The following is a 24,116-nucleotide window of genomic DNA, read 5'->3' as shown; positions in this document are numbered from 1 at the left end:
TTGACAAATGTAAAGTACTACACATGGGAAACAGCAAACCCAGAGCAACGTATCAACTCTGTGGTACTAAAAGGTTGGCAGGGTTGTCAAGGACACTACTAACACTATGCTGCTGCAACAGGATCTGGAAAGGTTGAGCAGATGGGCTGAGAGGTGGCAAATGAAGTTTAACATTGACAAATGTAAAGTACTACACATGGGAAACAGCAAACCCAGAGCAACGTATCAACTCTGTGGTACTACACTGACAGTGGTAGAGAATGAAAGGGACTTGGGGGTGGTTGTGCAGGCAGATATGAAGTTCTCTGAGCAGTGCAGACGGGCTGCAAGAGTAGCTCATGGAGAATTGTCAATGATATACAGGAATTTTTCCAGCAGGGATAAGGAGGTGATTATTCCATTGTATAAGGCAATGGTCAGGCCACACCTAGAGTACTGTATACAGGTCTGGAGGCCTCATTTCAAGCACGATGTAGACCTGCTGGAACGAGTACAGAGAAGGGCAACAAGATTAGTGAATGGAACAATGGGGTGCTCTTACGAAGAAAGGCTTAAGTTTTGCAAATTACAGTGTCTGGAGACTACGCACCAGCGAGGTGATCTGATAGAGGTGTATAAAGCCTTGAATGGTTTAAGCATGCTCAATGCTGATGGGATTCTTCCTCTAGCTCAGAAAAATCACCTGAGAGGGCATCAATTCAAATTGAGGAAAGACAGATGTAGGATAGACGTGAGGAAATTTGCCTTTAGCCAGCGGGTGGTTGGTTGGTGGAACAGACTTCCATCCCTTGTGGTGGAGGTTGATAGCCTAAATAAGTTTAAGGCTCAGCTGGACAGGTATTTTGAACGAACAGAAGGGTGAAGTGGAAGTGGGTTTTTTTTTTTTTTTTTTTTTTTTTGGCTGATGCTGCATAAGCTTGCTTTCTTGCATCAAATGCCTCTACTAATGCTAATGCTAATGCTAGATGGAGCTTCTGATAAGGCAAGAACCGATCTTTTAACTGTAGCAACGAAGGAAGAGCAAGAAGCTTGGGAGTGGAGAGGAGAGCTGGTTGGGGGATCCGCCAGCACACGGTGTCCCAAATGTTGGGTGTTGACTCTCCCAGAAATCATTTTTATGGTGAAGATGAGTCTTCTCTCGTTCATTAATGCTGAAATCCCTGTTAACCTCAGCGCTTTGGTCATCGGAGTTGTATGCTGGGAGATGAGACTTCCAATTCGCCCTCTTCAGGAGCCAGTATTCAGTGGCTTTTAATGGTTTAATTGCAGTACTTGCAGCAGAACTATACAACTCTACTCCATACAGTACAACTCCGAAAATCATCATCGTCATATATATATTTTTATCAGGTTTGTGTTCTGAATGTGTAGCAAGTGCTGCTTGGGAACCCACCGTTTCCTTTCGAATTTAGCACAGAGTTCTATATGATGATGATGGAATCATAATTTTCTGTCGAAGATCACACCCAGATCTCTTTGCATTTCGACTCAGGGGATCAGGACTCCGTCAATCGCAGGTTGAATTATGGTTGGTGTGGGTTTAAGTGAGAATACCATGATGGCAGATTTTTCAGGGTTCACTTGCAGGTCAAATTTCGTAAGGTACTGATCTATTTCTGAAAAGGTCCTGTTGATGGTTACTGTGGTGTCTTTTGCTTCATCTGTCGAATTTATTTTTGTTAAGATCTTTAAATCATCCGCATATGATATCATATCTGTTCTATTGTGTGTTAGCGGGTAGTGATAGCTGTTAAAAGAATTCCAGATATTACTCGTCCTTGTGGCACGCCTGCTTGTATTTGTCTAGTATACCTTTGTTTCCTATGGACATTTGGATGGTTCTAGTCTGCAGAAGAGATGCCAGAAACTTCAATACTTGGCCTCTGATGTGATAATAATTTCGAAGGAGTTTAAGCAAGGCTGAGATGCGGACACTAACGAACACAGCTTGTAGCTCAAGATATGTAATTGCTATTTCTTCTTTCTCCTCAAATCATCCAAATGGTTTTGGTAGTCATAATCAGATTACTAACTGTTGATCTGTTGTGCAAAGCATAATGAATTTGCTGAAGCATATGAGAAATAATGTGCGTGGTAAGTGTTTCCAGTACTGTTTTTTTCAAGCAACTTCAATAAACCCGAGAAACGAGAGATGGGTCTAAAGTGCTTGGCTTCAGTTGGCTGGGACTCTTTTGGGAGTGGCCTAACAGAATATATGTTCCATATTGGAGGGAAAAATTCTCCTTTTAATATGGTATTAAAATTACTAGATGGGATCACTTAGATATGGGCTCAAACATTTAATGATAAACTGTGGTATTTTATCGATTCCCACTGTACCCGTTGTAGCCAACTTATTAATCGCAGATAAAAAGGTCTTGTCTTGTTAATATGATGGTTTCAAGTTGAATAAAAAAATAAAATTAGTACAATAAAAAATTATGATAATAATTTTTTATTATCATAATTTTATGATAATTAAATGATTACATCTACCCATATATTTATTTTGTCTATAAATTGGGTGTGTTCTCTGGTCGATTTGCCTGTTTTGCTGGACCACAGTTTCTGGGGGGGGGACCTTGCTATCTACGCCTGAGACCGACTAACTCAGCGACGGAGAGAAAAAAGCCCGTTAACGTCCCTCGCATGATCGAAGGTATTCGAACCCTGGCCTTTTCCATCCGGTGTGGGGAGCACGGTGACGATACCACTGTGCTACACACGCAGAATATCAGTAGAATAAAAATATTTTAGGGTTGCCCGTCATTGAATACATTAATCCGTATTTGCGTCTGTAGATTGTGTGTTCTATGGTCGATTTGCCTGTTTTTGCTGGACGAAAAAACTCCAGTTTCTGGGGGTAAAAACCTTGCCATCTACGCCTCGGACCGACAAACTCAGCCACGGTGTGAAAAAAGCCCGAGTCGAACCCAGGCCTTTTCCACCCGGTGAGGGGGAGGTCGGTGACGATACCACTGTGCTACCTACGCAGACAATATCAGTAGAATAGCTCTATAGAGTTTTACAGCATGAAGCTTTATGCTCTAGATATATACTGAATTGCCCTCGTGGGTAACGCAGTTGGTAGAATCGCCGTCCTCTCAACACCGGTAGGGAAAGACCTGAGTTGGAGTCTCGTCAATGGCGTGAGGTATTTTTATGGGCCTTTGCAAAATGTGGCTGAGTTGTTCGGTCTCAGGCGTAGCCTCGTTTTTCTCCCGGAAACTCCATTTTTCGTTCAGTGAACAGAAAATGGACCACAGAACATATACAATTTATATGCAATATATATGGAGCAATATGGCCTTAGTTGCTGATGCACTCAAAAAACCCAAAACAACAACAAGACATACGGAATTGAAAAGTTTCTTTTTTTCAAATTTGTTTCTACTGAATTTCCATTCTTTCGATATGCGGCGCTAAAAACACTGTTTTTTGCGTAATGTGTCTTACTGCTGTGTCGTTTGGTTTGGGGATTTTTGATTACTTGTTTTTTGTGATTTGAATGAATTTTCTGTAAAGAAAGAAAGGGCATATTTTTATTGTTATAATTACAAAAGATTATAAAAGATATAGAATTATTATTATAGAGGATATACAGTTGAATGATTTGTGATTTAAATACATGTGCCATGTCCTGCAAGGGGAATAGTAGCGATGCAAGGAATTTGGTAGTAGGATTTATTGGTGCAGGAAATATGGCCTATGCCCTGGGATTAGGAATGATTAAATCAGGTATACGAGTTCTGCTCGTCAGCATATGCTTTATTTCCATGAATTCCTCCTCTCATCTCATTTTGTGTTATCTTCCTAGATTTTCAAATCTTTCATTTTTCTCCTGGGATACTTAGCATTTTAAATAATTTAAGAGGCAATCAAATATTAATTAAAGCAGTGGAATGTTTCGTTTTAAAATTTGAAAACTTGAGGCTTTGCACAAACGTTGGGTAAAAACTAACCCACATCCCAGGCAAATGTATTCATCATTGATGTAAAGGAGTTAAACAGCATATAATGGATTATGACAGCCCGTTTTAAAAATGGAGATAAATAACAAACGTAGTGCACCCAAAAGGCATTAATTTACAAAATAAAAAAAAAAAAAGAAAGTTTTTTGTAATGGGAAAAATATATATTTACAATAATAAAACAAAAATGTAAAGTGTCTGCAAAAAACGAACTGTGCTTTTTCCAAATCTATTGCAATTTTATCTATTTTCCCTACTTTAGTTTAATTGAAAAATATTGTAAATTATGCCCAGGTACTAAACAAATGTGTGTACTTCAAAGTTCACTGGATTACTCCTGTTTATCTGTTCATAGTCATGCCAACATGGCAGATATAAGGTCTCAGACAGTTTTTAAATTCTGTACAGTGGGATCAACTGACAATGTTACCAACGGTAAATTCTAAGTGGGAAGCATTCAAGGGATTAATCGTGGATGCTACTAAAAGTTTCATACCTATTAAGAAATATTGTTCAAGGTGCCTAAATGGTTATCAAATGAACTAATGAGACTCATGACAGAGAAGAAAAATCATGGGATGAATATAAATTATCAAGCAACTCAGAAGCCTATGGCAGATATAATCTAGTCTGTAATCAGGTCACAAAGGATGTTAGGCAGGCAAAGGCAGATTACGAGAAATCTTTGGCAAAGGATGCTAAGAAAAACAGCAAGGATTTCTTTACTTATATAAACTCTAAAAGGAAGGGGATGAATCTGATTGGTCCACTTGATATTGATGGTTCGACTGTTGATGATCCTGCTCAGATAGCAAACAAACTGAATGAGTATTTTGCATCTACATTCACACATGAGGAGTTATTAAGGTTTGAAAATGGTAGAACGGTATCAAATTGTGGTAGGGTGCTTAATGATTTTGTAATAACTGAGAGCAAAGTGGAGGAGAAATTGTTGAAGTTAAACATAAGAAAGGCACCTGGGGTGGATGGGATCTATCCAGTTATATTAAAGGAGGTGGCAAAGCAACTAAGCGAAACCTTAGCCATAATTATGAGAGTGGTGCCTCCGTAGCCAGGTGGGCAGGAGCAGCAGTGCGTAGCACACGCTTCTTGATTAGACTGGGGTTCGAGCCTGTGAGCCACCAAATATGGAGGATGCGGAAAGGTCAGGGAATGACCACCGCACATCCCCAGAGCAATACGGCCTTAGTTGCTAATGCCCCTAAAAAAATAAAAACCAAAAAAAATAATTATGAGAGAATCCTTGGACTCAGGGGAGGTGTCCACGGACTGGAAATGTGCAAATGTATCCCCAATTCACAAAAGGGGATCGAAGGGTGACACGAGTAATTACAGTTAGTTTAACTTCTGTTCCGGGTAAAATAATGGAATCACTGGTTAAAGATGCATTGCAGGATCATCTAGACAAGACTGCAGCAATAATTCAGATACAGCATGGGTTTGTTAAGTGGAAGTCTTGTCTGACAAATTTGATAGGATATTATGATGTGGTTACAAAAGAACTGGATGCAAAAAATAATTTTGATATCATATATTTGGATTTCAGGAAGCTTTTGACACTGTTGCACATGGAAGACTATTGTACAAATTGGATCAGAATGGTATTAAGGGTAAGTTGCTACAATGGATAAAAGGATGGTTGAGTGGGAGGAGACAGAGGGTGGTAATCAGTGGGTGCTGCTCTTCATGGACTAATGTTATTAGTGGAGTCCCACAGGGTTCGGTCCACTGTTGTTTTGTATATTTATCAATGATATTGATGAATGTATATCAGGCTTAGTGTCGAAGTTTGCAGATGATACAAAGGTTGGCAGGGTTGTTAATGACAGTATTGGCAGTGTGCTACTGCAACAGGATCTAGAAAATTTGGGCAAATGGGCTGAGAAGTGGCAACTGAAGTTTAATGTTGACAAATGCAAAGTTCTGCATACTGGTAGACGTAACCCCAGAGAAACGTATCAACTGTGTGGTACTACACTTAAGTTGGTAGAAAATGAAAAAGACCTGGGAGTAATTGTGCAGTCAGATATGAAGTTTTCTGAACAATGCAGACAGGCTGCAAGAGCAGGTCATGGAGTTTTGTCAATGATATACAGGAATTTTGCTAGCAGGGAAAAGGAGGTGATTGTCCCTCTGTATAAGGCAATGGTCAGGCCACGCCTTGAGTACTGTGTACAGGTCTGGAGGCCACATTTTGCTTGAGCGTGTACTTGAGCCTGTACAGAGAAGAGCGTGCAACAAGATTGGTGTGGGGAATGAAGGGATCATCTTACCAAGAGAGGCTTAAGTTCTGCAAATTGCAGAGGCTGGAGACTAGGCACCTGCACTGTGATCTGATTGAGGTGTATAAGGCCTTGAATGGATTGATCACGCTGAATTCTGATGGGGTTAGCATTAGCATTAGTAGAGGCATTTGATGCAAGAAAGCAAGCTTATGCAGCATCAGCCAAAAAAAAAAAAAATAAAAAATAACCACTTCCACTTCACCCGTCTGTTCGTTCGAAATACCTGTCCAGCTGAGCCTTAAACTTATTTAGGCTATCAACTTCACGACAAGGGATGGAAGTCTGTTCCACCAACCAACCACCCGCTGGCTAAAGGCAAATTTCCTCACGTCTATCCTACATCCGTCTTTCCTCAATTTGAATTTATGCCCTCTCAAGTGATTATTCTGCGCAAGAGGAAGAATCCCATCAGAATTGAGCATGCTCAAACCATTCAAGGCTTTATACACCTCTATCAGATCACCTCGCCGGCTGGTGCCTAGTCTCCAGACACTGTAATTTGCAAAACTTAAGCCTTTCTTCGTAAGAGAACCCCTTTGTTCCATTCACTAATCTTGTTGCCCTTCTCTGTACTCGTTCCAGCATCTCTAAATCCTTACTTGAAATGCGGCCTCCAGATCTGTATACAGTACTCTAGGTGTGGCCTGACCATTGCCTTATAAAAAAAAAAAAAAAAAACATTATCCTTATACTAGGGAATAATCACCTCCTTATCCCTGCTAGAAAAATTCATATATATCATCGACAATACACCATGAACTACTGTTGCAGCCCATCTGCACTGCTCAGAAAACTTCATATCTGCCTGCACAACCACCCCCAGGTCCCTTTCATTCTCTACCACTGTCAGTGTAGTACCGCAGAGTTGATACGTTGCTCTGGGGTTGCTGTTTCCCATATGTAGTACTATACATTTGTCAATGTTAAACTTCATTTGCCACCTCTCAGCCCATCTGGTCAACCTTTCCAGATCCTGTTGCAGTAGCATAGTGTCAGTAGTGTCCTTGACAACCCTGCTAACCTTTGTATCTTCTGCAAACTTGGACATTAAGCTTGATATACCATCATCAATATCATTTATTAATACAGAAAACAATAATGGACCCAATACTGAACCCTGAGGGACTCCACTAATAACATTAGTCCACGATGAGCAGTCTCCATTGATTACTACTCTCTGTCTTCTCCCCCTCAACCACCCCTTTATCCATAGCAGCAATTTGCCTCCAATGCCACAGTGCTCCAATTTGTGTAGCAGTCTTCCATGTGCAACAGTATCAAAAGCCTTTCTAAGATCCAAGTATATAATATCAAAGTTATTCCCTGCATCCAGTTCTTTTGTGACTGCATCATAGTATCCAATCAAATTGGTGAGGCAAGACTTCCCCTTAACAAAACCATGCTGTGTCCGAGCTATAACTGAAGTCTTGTCTAGATGATCCTGCAGTGCTTCTTTAACCAGTGCCTCCATTAATTTTCTGGGAACAGAAGTTAAACTAACAGGTCTATAATTACTTGTGTCGCCCTTTGATCCTCCTTTGTGAATTGGGGTCACATTTGCACATCTCCAGTCCATGGGTACTTCCCCTGAGTCCAAGGAAACTCTCATAATTATGGCTAAGGGTTTGCTAGCTTCCTTTGCTGCCTCCTTTAATATAACTGGATAGATCCCATCCACCCCCAGGTGCCTTTCTTGTATTTATCTTCAACAATTTCTCCTCCACTTTACTCTCAGTTATTACAAGATTCTCTAGCTTACTAATGCCAGAGTTGAATACACCTCTGGCATTACCCTCGCTGAATAATGTGTGAATGTCGATGCAAAATATTCATTTAGTTTGTTAGCTACCTGAGCAGGATCATCAACAGTTGACCCATCGATATCAAGTGGACCAATCTGATTCATCCCCTTCCTTCTAGAGTTTACATAAGTAAAGAACTCTTTGCTGTTTTTCTTTGCATCCCTTGCCAAAGATTTCTTGTAATCTGCCTTCGCCTGCCTAACCTCCTTTGTAACTTGGTTACAGATCAACTTGTATCTATCATAGGCTTCTGTGTCACGTGTTAATTTGTATGTATCCCGTGCATTTTTCATCTCTGCCATATATCTCATTAGTTCATCTGACATCCACTTCGGCCTAAACCTTGAACAATATTTCTTAGTTGTTATGTAAAGCCTAGTAGCTTCCAAGATAAGTTCTTTGAATGCTTAACATTTTGAATTTGCTGTTGGTAACATCATCAGTTAGTCCCACTGTATAGAATTTAAATACTGTCTCAGTCCATCGTAGTCGCCTTTACGAAAGCAATAACCCTTCCCTATACCCCTAATGGTAGTTACCTCTTTGAGTAAATCCCACTTCAGCACACGGTGATCACTGCCACCTAGTTGTTCATTTATCTGCAGATTCTTAATGCATGAAGAATAACTACTGATAATCAAATCAAGAGTATTACTCCCTCTAGTTGCCTCCCAAACATGCTGATGTAGAAAACAATCATCCAATAAATCCACAAAAGCCTTGCCAGTGTGTGAGTGACCAGCCCCCAAATTCCAGTCAATATCTGGGAAATTAAAATCCCCCATTATAAGACTCTCTGATTTACTGGCCCACTCTATTTCCCTGTACAGTTTCTGATTATACTCATCAGAGTCATTAGGCCTATAGTACACTCCTACTCCCAATTTTGATCTCCCAATGCTTATGTCACACCAAACTGACTCGACACTGCACTGTCCAGCAATGTCGACTGGCTTCACTTTCTCGGATTTTATGTACTTCTTAACTAATAATATAACCCCTCCTCCCTTCCTATCCTGTCTATCCTTTCTGTAGACATTGTACTCCCCAGATTCCAGTTCTGCATTCCTTATATGTGTGTGACACCACGTCTCTGAAATCCCCACAATATCTGCCTTTGATGTTTTGAGCAATACCTCAAATTCATCAAATTTATTTACTAAACTCCTAGCATTGGTGTACACGCAAGTATACATGCACCTGTTCTTTTTATCTTAGCTACCCTAACACAACCCATGTGTTTACTTGTACCCTAATGATTCCCAGCAGTCTCTGAAATATCCTGCATCTTATTTTCCAGGCTGCGGCTCATTCCAATAGAAGCAGTGCAAGAATCACTTTCACCTCTGCCAGTGGCTACTGTTAATCTATTAGTCCTTGTATCCCCCCAATCTAGCAGTTTTCTGACCCACCTAACACTGCCTCGATAGCATCAGCAAACATTCTTGCACCCTTTCTATTTAAGTGTATCCCATCCCTGTAGAAGCAGTCTCTCCTGTTAACAAGTACAGACCAGGCTGAAAAAAGGGTTCTTTCACTTGTTCAGATTTCAAACCTAAGGGGGCATAAATTGAAATTGAGGAAAGACAGATGTAGACAGATTTGTGGAAATTTGCCTTTAGCCAGCGGGTGGTTAATTGCTGGAACAAACTTCCATCTGTCGTTGTGGAAGTTGACAGGTTAAATAAATTTAAGGAGGAATTGGACAAACATTTAGAGGGAATTGTTTTGTAAATTTTGTATTTTTATTTTTTTCTTGGCTGATGCTGCATAAGCTTATATACTTGCTTTCTTGCATCACATGCCACTACTACTACTATGGCATATGACATGCCACTTTTTAAAATTTTTCTGTTATTTTTTAAAAATTTGAAATGAAATCGAATTTTTCTGTGTACCTTTGCTGCCAGTATTCTCCAACTGCTTATACAGTGTTTTCTGTTTTCATTTTGATATACTATGAATTTGAAGACATTAAATTTTTGTTTGGCATTTAACAGATGCCAGTTGAGCAAAATTGTCTACATTTCTTCAAGCAACATCCATTCTCATGTGCTGTCTGTGAAGAGCCAATTATAGGTGTCTAATCTGTCACAGGTCTTTAAGCCTCATTTTAGGAAGGATGTAGAGTTGCTAGAACGAGTATAGAGAAGGGCAACAAGACTGGTGAAGGATACGAAGGGGTACTCTTATGAAGAAAGGCTTAAGTTCTGAAAATTGCAGCTTCTGGAGACTAGGCACCTGTGAGGCAATCTGATTGAGGTGTATAAGGCCTTGAATGGATTAAGCAGGCTCTATGCTGATGGAATTCTTCCTCTTGCTCAGATTACAAATCTGAGCGGGCATAGATTCAAACTGAGAAAAGTTGTAGAATAGATGTGCAGAAGTTTGTCTTTACCCAGTGGATAGTTGATTGCTAGAACAAACTTCTATATGTTGTGGAAGTGGATAGCTTAAATGAATTCAAGGCAGAACTAGAGAAACATTTGGAATGAATGGATCAGTGAAATGGGGAGGTTTTTTTTTTTTTGGCTGATGCTGTATAAGCCTGCTTTCTTGCATAATGTGCCCCTACTAATGCTAATCTTGCTGTAGAGCTTTAATTTCAGTGGAAAAATGTGATCAGCTGATAAAAAATGTAGACATTCACATTTTGTCTGGCAGATGCCATGCAGTTTGTCTGTGTCTAGAGATCAGTGACTTTGTAAATTCCAAGAACTGATAAAAACTCTATTATTATTATTATTGAGTTTTCTCATTTATTTGTGTTTACAGATCATAATTAATAGATCAATGTTCTCAATTCAGCAAAAAAAAAAACTAAAAATTAATTTTTTATAATTAAAAAAAAAAAAAATGGGATCACATGGATACCATATGAGTATCTTTTTTAAAAATTGAGGGTTCCAGTGATGGAAGGCTAAATAAATTTTAATTTCATACACTTAGCCAGTCACAAATTTATGAGGATTTGATATTAGTTATTGGACCTGCATCCATGTACTTTGGTTAGTTTCATGAGCTGCCCACCATGCCTTATACTTTGGATACTTCCTATGTGGAACTCAACATGAACAAACAGGATGCCTTCAGTAATTGATGGCATCTTGATTTTGATATAAACTCCCTCCCTCATCACTGATATTAGTTTGTAGAACTGGAGAATTTCCGTATTTGTGTGATTTCTTGCAGGTAATGCAGTGGTTATAATACTGTCCTCCCCACGTGAGGTGAAAAGGCCTGGGTTTGAATCCTATTAATGATGTTATAAAATATAAAAAGTTTAGTAACAAAATAATAAAAAAATTAAAGCCATTTTGTAATCTATGAAAGTTGTGTTCATTCAGGACAGATAGAAGAACATTGTTTGAAGGAAAATAAAGATAATATTCATTATTTCAATCAAATATTGATATAGAAAGTGCAAGAGGTATTAATGCATTTTCTGATCATATTCTTTTAACAGTTTCAACTTGTTATTAGTTGGGATGACAACTTTTGGCAGTAAACTGAAAAAAAAACACTTTGATTATACATTTTAAGAATTCTGCTCCCAACTTAGAGAAAAGTTGTAGTTGATGTTGGAAGAACAGGACAGAAATATTTTAAATTTTTTAAGGAAAATAAAAGTATTTCAGAAATTGTCTAATCTTTCATTGTAAACATCATAGTAATTTTTTCACAGTAATATATTTTGAAATATACGTAATTTTATAATGCTAAGTTTACTAGTATATTATTAAATGTACTCTATTGAGGTATGAAGCACAGGAAGCAAATTTATTAGCATTAGCATTAGCAGAGGCATTTGATGCAAGAAAGCAAGCTTATGCAGCATCAGCCAAAATAAAAAAAAAAAAAAAACCACTTCCACTTCACCCCTCCGTTCGTTCAAAATACCTGTCCAGCTGAGCCTTAAACTTATTTAGGCTATCAACCTCCACCACAAGGGATGGAAGTCTGTTCCACCAACCAACCACCCGCTGGCTAAAGGCAAATTTCCGCACGTCTATCCTACATCTGTCTTTCCTCAATTTGAATTTATGCCCTCTCAGGTGATTATTCTGAGCTAGAGGAAGAATCCCATCAGCATTGAGCATGCTTAAACCATTCAAGGCTTTATACACCTCTATCAGATCACCTCGCTGGTGCCTAGTCTCCAGACACTGTAATTTGCAAAACTTAAGCCGTTCTTCGTAAGAGCACCCCTTTGTTCCATTCACTAATCTTGTTGCCCTTCTCTGTACTCGTTCCAGCAGCTCTACATCCTTCTTGAAATGAGGCCTCCAGACCTGTATACAGTACTCTAGGTGTGGCCTGACCATCGCCTTATACAATGGAATAATCACCTCCTTATCCCTGCTGGAAAAATTCCTGTATATCATTGACAATACTCCATGAGCTACTCTTGCAGCCCGTCTGCACTGCTCAGAGAACTTCATATCTGCCTGCACAACCACCCCCAAGTCCCTTTCATTCTCTACCACTGTCAGTGTTGTACCACAGAGTTGATACGTTGCTCTGGGGTTGCTGTTTCCCATGTGTAGTACTTTACATTTGTCAATGTTAAACTTCATTTGCCACCTCTCAGCCCATCTGCTCAACCTTTCCAGATCCTGTTGCAGCAGCATAGTGTCAGTAGTGTCCTTGACAACCCTGCCAACCTTTGTATCGTCTGCAAACTTGGACATTAATCCCGATATACCATCATCAATATCATTTATAAATACAGAAAACAATAATGGACCCAACACTGAGCCCTGAGGGACTCCACTAATAACATCAGTCCACGATGAGCAGTGTCCATTGATTACCACTCTCTGTCTTCTCCCCCTCAACCACCCCTTTATCCATAGCAGTAATTTGCCTCCAATGTCACACTGCTCCAATTTGTGTAGCAGTCTTCCATGTGCAACAGTATCAAAAGCCTTTCTAAGATCCAAGTATATAATATCAAAGTTATTCCCTGCATCCAGTTCTTTTGTGACTGCATCATAGTATCCAATCAAGTTGGTCAGGCAAGACTTCCCCTTAACAAAACCATGCTGTGTCTGAGCTATAACTGGTCTTGTCTAGATGATCCTGCAGTGCTTCTTTAACCAGTGCCTCCATTAATTTTCCTGGAACAGAAGTTAAGCTCACAGGTCTATAATTACTTGTGTCAGCCTTTGATCCTCCTTTGTGAATTGGGGTCACATTTGCACATTTCCAGTCTATGGGTACCTCCCCTGAGTCCAAGGAAGCTCTCATAATTATGGCTAAGGGTTTGCTTACTTCCTTTGCTGCCTCCTTTAATATAACTGGATAGATCCCATCCACCCCGGGTGCCTTTCTTGTGTTTATCTTCAACAGTTTCTCCTCCACTTTACTCCCAGTTATTTCAAGATTCTGTAACTTACTGCTAGAGTTGAATACACCTCTGGCATTCCCCTCGCTGAATAACTCCTCATGTGTGAATGTCGATGCAAAATATTCATTTAGTTTGTTAGCTACCTGAGCAGGATCATCAACACTTGACCCATCAATATCAAGAGGACCAATCTGATTCATCCCTCTCCTTCTAGAGTTTACATAAGTAAAGAACTCTTTGCTGTTTTTCTTTGCATCCCTTGCCAAGGATTTCTCGTAATCTGCCTTCGCCTGCCTAACCTCCTTTGTAACTTGGTTGCATATCAACTTGTATCTATCATAGGCTTCTGTGTCATGTGTTAATTTGTAAGTATCCCATGCATTTTTCTTCTCTGCCATATGCCTCATTAGTTCATCTGACATCCATTTTGGCCTAAACCTTGAACAATATTTCTTAGTTGGTATGTAAAGCCTAGTAGCTTCCAAGATAAGTTCTTTGAATGCTTCCCATTTTGAATTTGCTGTTGGTAACATCATCAGTTGGTCCCACTGTATAGAATTTAAATACTGTCTCAGTCCATCGTAGTCGCCTTTACGGAAGCAATAACCCTTCCCTTTACCCCTAATGGTAGTTACCTCTTTGAGTAAATCCCACTTCAGCACACTGTGATCACTGCCACCTAGTGGTTCATTTATCTGCAGATTCTTAATGCATGAAGAATCACTGCTGATAATCAAATCAAGAGTATTGCTCCCTCTAGTTGCCTCCCGAACATGCTGATGTAGAAAACAATCATCCAATAAATCCACAAAAGCCCTGCTAGTGTGTGAGTATCCAGCCCCCAAATTCCAGTCAATATCTGGGAAATTAAAATCTCCCATTATAAGACACTCTGATTTACTGGCCCATTCTATTTCCCTGTACAGTTCCTTATTATACTCATCAGAGTCATTAGGCCTATAGCACACTCCTACTCTCAATTTTGATCTCCCAATGTTTATGTCACACCAAACTGACTCCACACTGCACTGTCCAGCAATGTCGACTGGCTTCACTTCCTTGGTTTTTATGTGTTTCTTAACTAATAGCATAACACCTCCCCCCTTCCTATCCTGTCTATCCTTTCTGTAGACGTTGTACTCCCCAAATTGCAGTTCCGCATCCCTTATATCTGTGTGACACCACGTCTCTGATATCCCAACAATATCTGCCTTCGATGTTTTGAGCAATACCTCAAATTCATCAAATTTATTTACTAAACTCCTAGCATTGGTGTACACGCAAGTATACCTGCACCTGTTTCTATTCTTAGCTACCCTAACACAACCCATGTGTTTACTTGTACCACAATGGCTCCCAGCAGTCTCTGAAATACCATGCATCTTGTTTTTCAGGCTTCTGCTCATTCTAATAGAAGCAGTGCAAGAATCTCTTTCACCTCTGCCAGTGGCTACTGTCAATCTATTGGTCTTTGTCTCCCCCCAAGCTAGCAGTTTTCCGACCCACCTAACCCTGCCTCGATAGCATCAGCAAATATTCTTGCACCCTTTCTATTTAAGTGTATCCCATCCCTGTAGAAGCAATCTCTCCTGTTAACAAGTACAGTCCAGGCTGAAAAAAATTCTACCCCTTGAGCCTTGCACAATCTTTCCAGGGCCGAATTGATCGACAAGGCTCTCATCATATACTCCCTCCTATCGTGTCTGGGCAGAATTGCAGACACTTTCAAATTCAACCCTAATTCTCGGCTTTTGTTCAACAGTGACCTGTACTTGTTAAGTAATTCTGCCGGTCTCCTACTCTTAATATTATTAGTGCCAACGTGTACAACTATATCACCTTTTGTGCCCTTAAAAGATGATATTCGCTCTACAACGTCATCAACCTTTGCCCCTGGCAGACATACCCTGGTCCTGTTCCACCTATCTTTTTTACAAAGCATGTTCCCCGTTTCCCTGACAATAGAGTCACCAACAACTACTAGTTCCTTCGGGACCAGCGCATTCTGCCTTAGGGGTTGTCTCTGTGTCACGCGATGCCCAAGTGCAAGCTCTGGCGTTGATGTGGGCAGCTGAGAGCTTGATGGGCCCCTCAATTTAGTTTCTTCGAGGGCATCCACCCTGTCCTTCAAGCTCTCATATAGGCCCAAAAGAACGCCAAGTTGTTGCCTTATCAGTCATAATCACGTGAATTTACATAGTTTGAAGCATTTAGGTACAAACTAGAAATTCATCGCTTTTGGGTGACAGTGTTTTGCACCTTCTGAGGTTAGGCAGTTACTAAGCAAGTTATGTTGGTTTTGTATCAAAAATTATATTTGACTCCTGTGCTTCTTACATAAACTACAACTCATCTGTAAGGTGGGAGTGGGAAAAAATCAACTTTTTCTTCAGAAACCAGTAAAGCAGATGTAAACAACAATATATTATAGCACTTGGTGATCTGCCCTACCCACAGAACTAGACAAGCAAATACACACCAGTGGGTTATCCTGATGTGAATGCATTAATCTGTTTGACAAATAATGGGGAACAGGTTGATGTTCAATTAGGCATCATAAAAAAAACTGTTCTTTAGAGTTTCCCCATTTCATTTCAACTACATTAACCATTTAAATGGTAAATTTTATTTTTGCTGCACTCTGTTAAGAGACTCAAGTTTATTCCAGCTTGTCATCAAAAGCAATGAATTTTTAAGTCATTTTCCTATTTTCTTTGCATTATTTCCAGACATTTGAAATAGTATTTGAGCTGAAGGATATAAGGCATTCTTATTTATTTATTTATTTTTTGTACTTTATCATTTGCTTTTTTCGTGTAGTATTCAGTTTTGAATTTTATTACCTAGGTCTTGTGCAAGCTGATCGTGTTTGGGCTAGTGCACCCAGTGATACTAACCTTGGAAGATTTCTGGCAAGTGTTTATATATTGTTATTTATATATATTGTTTTTTCCTCTCCCTTCCTTTCATCATTTAGATAATACAGTCATTTGTCAGTTCACTTCTAACAATGTGACTGATTTTTGTTCTGTTTGTAAATATAAGTTTGTAAATCCAAACTCTTGGAATCATGTACATATTTTGCATATAAAGGTGTAGCATGATTATTACAAAAAATAGAGGTTAGTTAAAAGTGAGGAAAAACACTTTCACTATATTAAAAATAATTTTCCATAACTTTTTGTTTGTATTGTTAGTGCAGTGGATTACTGTAAATGTAAGCTGGCCCAAACAAGTACTGTGAAATAAAATTATTTACAGGCAATGTTTGTGAATACGTTCTGTCAAACTGTCATTAGGCAAAGTTGAGGAATTCCTAAGAAAGATATGAGTACACTTAAGTGACATTTTTTCTTAGAGTGCAAATTATAAGATTGCATTTTAAATAAAATTTAAAAAATTTGTAATTAGTACTGGAAAATAATGCAAGGAAGCAAGTTTATACATCAGCAAAAAAATAATAATAAAAAATAAAATAAAATAAATCAATCCATAAAATAAAATTAAATTAACTAAAAACAAAAACTTCTCATGTCATCTGTTCATCTCCTTAATATGTCTACCCCCTCCTTAAATTTTTTGCAACTACTCACTTCTGCACCACCAGATGAAAGCAAATTTATGCACACCTGTCCTGCAATCATCCTTCCTCAATTTAAATTTATACCTTCTTAATGTATATTGCCAGAGAAAGAAGATGCCATTAACATTTTTCATATTATCCATTCAAAGCCTTAAAACACCTCAATTAGATCTGCTCACGGGTGCCTAGTTTCCAGATACTGTAGTTTGCAGAACTGAAGTCTTGGTAAGAATATCCTTCACTGCCTGTAAAAATAATTCTTGCTGCCTGTCTCTGCACCTGTTCCAACAGATTTGTGTTCTCCCTAAAATGAGGCTTTGAAACCTGTATATAGTACTCAGGATGAGGCCTTAACATTGTCTTATACAGTGAAATAATTACCTGCTTATTTCTGCCGACAAAATTCTTTTATATCATTTTATCATTGACAAAACCCTATGAGCTGGTCTAGTAGTTCAGAGAACTTTGTGTGCATAATTATGCAGGTGTTTTTTTTTGTTCTCCACTACCTTCAGTTTAACGGTTAGTGTGTTACTCTAGGATTACTAGAGAAAGATGTTACTGCATATGGGTCACGACCCATATGCAGTAACTTGTCTTTGTTAATGTTAAACTTCAATTGCCATTTCTCAGCCCAACTATCTAATTCTTCTAGATCTTGATACAGTAGCATACCTGATTACCATCATTAAATGACCTGCCAGCCTTTATACCTTCTGCAGAGTTACACACTAAGCTTGATTTGCCTTCATCAGTATTATCAATAAACACTGAAGATGACAATGGGCCTAGCATTGAACTCTGAGGGCTCCACTAAAAACATTTGTCCAAGATTAGCAGTACCCATTGTGATAACCATACTTTTTCTTTTCCCACTTAACCATCCCCTTATCCATAGCAGCAGCTTGTCATTAATGGCACACTGCCCATTTATACAGGAATGATATCAAAAGCATTTCTGAAATCTAAGTGTATTATGTCAATTACAGGAACTCCCCAACTTACGTAATACTCGGCACGCAAATTCAACTTTTATGTAAGCTTTTGCTGGCTGGTGGAAACGTATTTTATACCCCGTAGAAATATATGGAGGTATCGTGAAAATATTGTAATGTGAACCCAATAAGACATTGTTTTTTTTTTTTTTTTTTTGTAATTCGTTCTAAGTCTTTGGAAGTTGAAAATTTCACTATATTACTAAGCTATTTATCTCTCTAAAAGGTCATATTTATAATGGAAATTGCACTACCCTTTCATTGTTGTCATATGTTCCCGTTATAAGAATCAATTTTGAACACTTTCGTAATAATTTTCTAAAGCACGTTTCTGGAGGTCACGACTATAAAAAAAAAACAATTTGCACTTTCTGGTTTATTGGGGTTTTCTGTTAGTGCAGCTAATTATAAACGGGTAGTAAACTCGATCTTATTGCATTTGCATAATACCGATAACTGCAATTGTGTGGGTTTTTACACTATTATAGTGAAATGTGTTCCCCTTCGCTGAAATCTTCAATCATATAAAAAACAAATTTTCAGAAATCTTTACTTCTTTTCATTCCTATTCCTTTTTATTCCTATTGTAATTCATATTACAGTGATAAAGGGAGAGGAACCAACGAAACATGCAAGTGGTGGTAATGCCAGGAAAAGAAACAGAATTGATTTACAAATGAAGATGAAAATGATCAAGAAGTACCAAGCAGGACAAAGTTTGTCATCTATTGCAAGGGAATTAGGTCTCGCTGCTTTAACAGTAAATACTATTTTAAAGAACAGTGCACGTATAAAAGAACATGTCAAAGGATCAACGTACTTAAGATCAACAGTGATCACAAAACAGCATTCAGGTGCTATATCAAAGATGAAACAGCTGTTAATAATATGGATGGAAAATCAGATTCAGAAGCAAGTGCCCCTGAGTCCAATGGCCAGGCAAAAGCAAGAAGTATTTATGAATATATTAAGGATAAGTACGGCAAATCCCAAGCCAAGTTTGTGGCAAGCAACGGATGGTTTAATAGGTTCAAGCATCTTGCTGGTTTCCTAAACATTAAAGTATGCGATGAAGTTGCCAGTGCTGATTCTGCAGCTGCAGAGAAATTTTGGGATATGTTTGAAAAAATTATTTATGAAGGCGAATTTTTGCTGCATTGAATTATCTATTCAATGCAGCAAATTTTTAATGTTGACGAGACTGCTCTGTATTGGAAAAAAATGCTGGATCGAACATACATTGCCAAAGAGGAAAAGATAATGCCAGTTTTCAAGGCTTCAAAAGATAGTGCTCTTGCTTAGGGCTAATGCAGCAGGAGATTACAGATTAATACCACTGCCTGTGTACCATTCTGGAAATCCTCATGCATTTAAGGGCATCAATAAAGCCACCGTATCCATGCATTTATGATCGAACCAGAGAGTATGGATAACAATATCTCTCTTTGAGGATTGGTTTAAATGCTGCTTCATTCCCAAAGTTGAAAAATATTGTAAAGACAACGACGTTCCTTTCAAGATTTTGCTTCTGTTAGATAATGCTCCTGGACATCCTACGCATCTAGATGATTTCAATTCAAATGTGAGAGTCATATTTCTACTGCCAAACATTACTTCACTCATCCAACCTATGGATCAGGGTGTTATTTCGAATTTAAAAGCATACTGTTTACGCACAACGTTTGCTCAGGCATTGTCTGCCTTAGAAAGTGAGAAAAATTTTACGTTAAAAGAGACTTTTGGAAATCTTACAGTATTGACCACACCATCTTAAACAGTAATAAGGCCTGGGCGGAAATTACTAAAAGTTGTTTAATGGCACATTGAAGAAAATATGCTCACGGCACGTAAAAGGCTTCGAAGGGTTTGAACAAGACGAATTATATGAAGAGGTTACAGATAAGATTGTAAAGGTTGCAGAGCTGCTTCAGTTGGAGGTTTATGCCAAAGTTGTGGAGGAATTATCTAACGAAGAACTTATTGACTTCAAGGTAGCGATAGTGAAAGAAGAAAATGCTGACTAAGCTCAAGATGAACCAAATGAGGAGCCGAGATGTTTCGTCACCAGAGAGGTGGCAATGGTATTTCGTGAAATTGCATCAACAATGGCGAGGTTTGAGAAGATGGATCCTGACAGCGAACGATTCTTAAAAGTTAACAGAGGGATGAATGATATGCTTGCTTTCTACAAAGAAATTTACAATGAAAAGAAAAGAGCCACTATCCAGTCATCCATTAATTTTATTTTGTAAGGTTGAGTGGCCAACCCCTTCTAAATCTCCACAATCGTCAGCCTCTGCAGCAGCGTACTTATCAGCTGAAGATGTTGATTCTGGCAATGATGCTCAAGAGGTAAAACTTACTGACATTATGCCTGTCTCCTCACTTTTTTTGTAATTTTATAATTTTGAAATTTTTAAAATTGCACGCTTTTGTAATGTTTCTTGCACATGAGATCAAAAATTGAATAAATACAATAAATAATTTTATTCATATGTTCGTCGAACATTTCTTTTTTTGATTCAATCAATTTGGCGAGTACAGTTACGAGTGCTGCGCAAGTATGGGGGAAATTCTGACTTACGTAGGGTTCCGAGGAATGCAACCCTTACGTTAATCGGGGAGTGGTTGTATTTTGTTACTTTGTTCCTTTATCATAGGATCACCTATTAACAAATGAATGCTGTAATTGCCTTATGATTGCATCTTACCCGTCTAGATGGCCCTGTGTTATTTCTTTAATCATTGACTGTTATTTTTGTGGAACAGAAGTGAAGCTTACAGGTCTGTAATTACTTACTTGACCCTTCTATCTCTCTCTTCTTTTAATTGGAGAATCCCTTTGCACATCTTCCTTCAGTAGAAGAACTCTTTCATAATTATATCCAAAGGTTTGCCTCTTTTGCTGCTTATTTTAATATAATTGGATAGTTTCCATCAGTCTCAGGTGCGTTATTTACTGTTTAGCTTCTCCACACTTTCTTCTCAGTTATCGCAAAATCATGATATTCTCTCTTATAACTTCATTATAAGAGGGAGTATAATGGATGTAAGATGAACTAATGAGACTCATGGTAGAGAAGAAAAATCCATGAGATGCATATAAATTATCAGGCGACACAGTAGCCTACGGTAAATATAAGCTAGTCTGTAATCAAGTAACAAAGGTGGTTAGGCAAGTGAAGGCAGATTACGAAAATTCTTTGGCAAAGGATGCAAAAAGAACCAGCAAGAACTTTAGTTATATAAACTAGAAGGAAGGGGAGGAATCAGATTGGTCCATATGATATTGATGGTTCGACTGTTGATGTTCTTGCTCAGATAGCTGATAATCTGAATGAGTATTTTGCGTCTACATTCACACATGAGGAATTATTAAGGGAGTAAAATGCCAGAAGTTTATCAAACTGTAACAGGGTACTTAATAATTTTGTAATAACAGAGCAAAGTGGAGGAGAAATTGTTGAAGTTAAACTTAAGAAAGGCACCTGAGGTGGTAGTAGTGGCTTGTGATGCAAGAAAGCAAGTGTATGAGCTTATGCAGAATCAGCCAAAAAAAAAAAAAAAGAATTTACACAACCATTCCCTCTAAATGTTTGTCCAGTTCCTCCTTAAATTTATTTAACCTGTCAACTTCCACAACGATAGATGGAAGTTTGTTCCAGCAATTAACCACCCGCTGACTAAAGGCAAATTTCCGAACATCTGTTCTACATCTGTCTTTCCTTAATTTGAATTTATGCCCCCTTCGGTTCGTAATCTGAACAAGTGAAAGAATCCCTTTAGAATTCAGCGTGCTCAACCCATTCAAGGCCTTATACACCTCAATCAGATCACCGCACAGGTGCCTATTCTCCAGCCATTGCAATTTGCAGAACTTAAGCTTCTCTTGGTAAGAGGATCCCTTCATTCCCCTCACCAATCTTGTTGCCCTTCTCTATACACGCTCAAGCAAATCTACATCCTTTCTAAAATGAGGCCACCAGACCTGTACGCAGTACTCAAGGCGTGGCCTGACCATTGCCTTATACAGAGGGACAATCACCTCCTTTTCCCAGAGAATGAGGTGGATGGGATCTTTCCAGTTATATTAAAGCAAGCAGCAAAGGAAGTAAGCAAACCCTTAGCCATAATTATGAGAGCATCCTTGGACTCAGGGGAAGTCCCCTGGCGTGAAGATGTGCAAAAGTATCCCCGATTCACAAAGGGCAGTCTAAGGGTGACACGAGTATATATAAACCAGTTAGTTTAACTTTTGTTCTGGGGAAAATAATTGAGTCACTGGTTAAAGATACATTGCAGTATCATCTAGACAAGACTGCAGAAATAATTTAGACACAGCATGGGTTTGTTAAAGGAAAGTTTTGTCTGACAAATTTGATTGGATACTATGTTGTAGTTACAAAGAAACTGGATTCAAAAAATAATTTTCATATCATATACTTGGATTTCATGTTGGATTTCAGGAAAGCTTTTGACGCTGTTGTGCGTGGAGGACTACTGTACAAATTGGAGCAGTATGGTGTTAAGGGTACGTTGCTACATTTGATAAAAGGGTGGTTGAGTGGGAGAAGACAGAGATTGGTAATCAACGGATGCTGTTATTAATGGACTAACCCAGGGTTTGGTGTTGGGCCCACTGTTGCTTTGTATATTTATCAGTGATATTGATGAAGGTATATCAGGCTTAATGTTGAAGTTTGCAAATGATACAAAGGTTGGCAGGGCTGTTAATGACAGTAATGGCAGTGTGCTACTGCAATCTTTCCTAAAGTGAGGTCTCCAGACCTGTATACAATACTCAATGTGGCTTAACCATGGCCTTACACAAAGGGATAACCACCTTATCCCTGCTAGCAAAGTTTCTGTATATCACTGACTGAAATTCTCTGAGCAGTGCAGACATGCTGCCCTGGCAGCATTCTGCATTGCTCAGAGAATTTTGTATTTGACTGCACAATTACCCCCAGCTCTTTTTCATTTGCCACTACCCTGACTGTAGTACCACACAGTTGATAAATTACTCTGGGATTACTGCTACCCATCTATCCTGCAACCATTTGCTTGGTTGCATCCATATGCAACCAAGGTACTGCATATAGATGCAGTAACTTGCATTTGTCAGTATTGCACTTCAACTGCCCTTTCTTAGCCCATCGACCTGACTTTTCTTCAGATCTTGTTGTAGTAGCTCACCCTTATTACTGTTGTTAACCACTCTGTCAACCTTTGTATCATCTGAAAACTTAGACATTAAGCCTGATATACCTTCAACTATATCGTTAATAAATATTGAAAACAATTATGGGCATAGCACTGAACCCTGGACGACTTCACTAATAACATTAGTCCGCGAGGAGCAGTGCCCACTGATAACCATTCTGTGTTCTACTTAACCATCCCTTTATCCATAGCAGTAACCTGCCATTAATGCCATATTGTTCCAGTTTATACAGCAACATAATTGTACTGCAGCATTATAAAATTCACTTGTTTGTTTATAACCCAAAGTATTACATCCTTGTGGGGGTGGTGCTTCCGTAGCCAGGTGGGCAGGAGCAGCAGTGCGTAGCACACGCTTCTTGATTAGACTGGGGTTCGAGCCCATGACCACCAAATACGGAGGATGCGGAAAGGTTAGAGAATGACCTCCGCACATCCCCGGAGCAATATGGCCTTAGTTGCTAATGCTCCTAAAAACCAAACAACAACAACCTTGTGGGGGGAGGGGTCACATTGAATCCTGTATTGGATGCTCAGACTGAATTGGTTTTTATTTAATATGAGGGTCCACAGCTTGCTTATTACCAGTGACCATTGGTGAACTTTCACGAATGGTCACTGGTAAAATGGTTCTCCAAAATTTTGGAGAACCATTTTTTTTATGTTTTGTTTTTTATTTAGTAAGTGTTGGTGTTTGCTTATGGGGTGGTCTAGGTAGGATTTCCTAACATTATTTCATTGGGTAGCAGTTGCATCATCTTTTTCTGATCTCATGTCACTATGCTTCTGTGGATGAGTACTGGTTATTGCTTTTTAATTTTGGTTTTTCATTTTGTAGTTCTTATAGTATTTTAATTTTTTTTATTTTAATTGTTTGGTTGCAAGT

At 38.8% G+C, this 24,116-nt stretch overlaps 1 protein-coding gene across 1 annotated transcript in view; it reads left to right on the top strand.

Annotated features, from left to right (window-relative positions):
- The first annotated feature begins 3,508 nt into the window (after positions 1–3,508).
- Positions 3,509–24,116, top strand: part of LOC150084444 (pyrroline-5-carboxylate reductase 3-like) — a 185,841-nt gene continuing 165,233 nt past the window's right edge. The window contains exons 1-2 of the mRNA XM_090375231.1: positions 3,509–3,738; positions 16,277–16,341. Coding sequence (XP_090231357.1) covers positions 3,609–3,738; positions 16,277–16,341 — 195 coding nt within the window. The 5' untranslated portion in view covers positions 3,509–3,608. The remainder of the gene's footprint in view (positions 3,739–16,276; positions 16,342–24,116) is intronic.

The sequence above is a fragment of the Mastigoproctus giganteus genome, chromosome 6 (genome assembly GCF_048544385.1).
Source record: "Mastigoproctus giganteus isolate SK-2022 chromosome 6, ASM4854438v1, whole genome shotgun sequence".
In the NCBI taxonomy this organism is placed as follows: domain Eukaryota; kingdom Metazoa; phylum Arthropoda; class Arachnida; order Uropygi; family Thelyphonidae; genus Mastigoproctus; species Mastigoproctus giganteus.
This window is presented reverse-complemented; position numbering and strand designations above follow the sequence as displayed.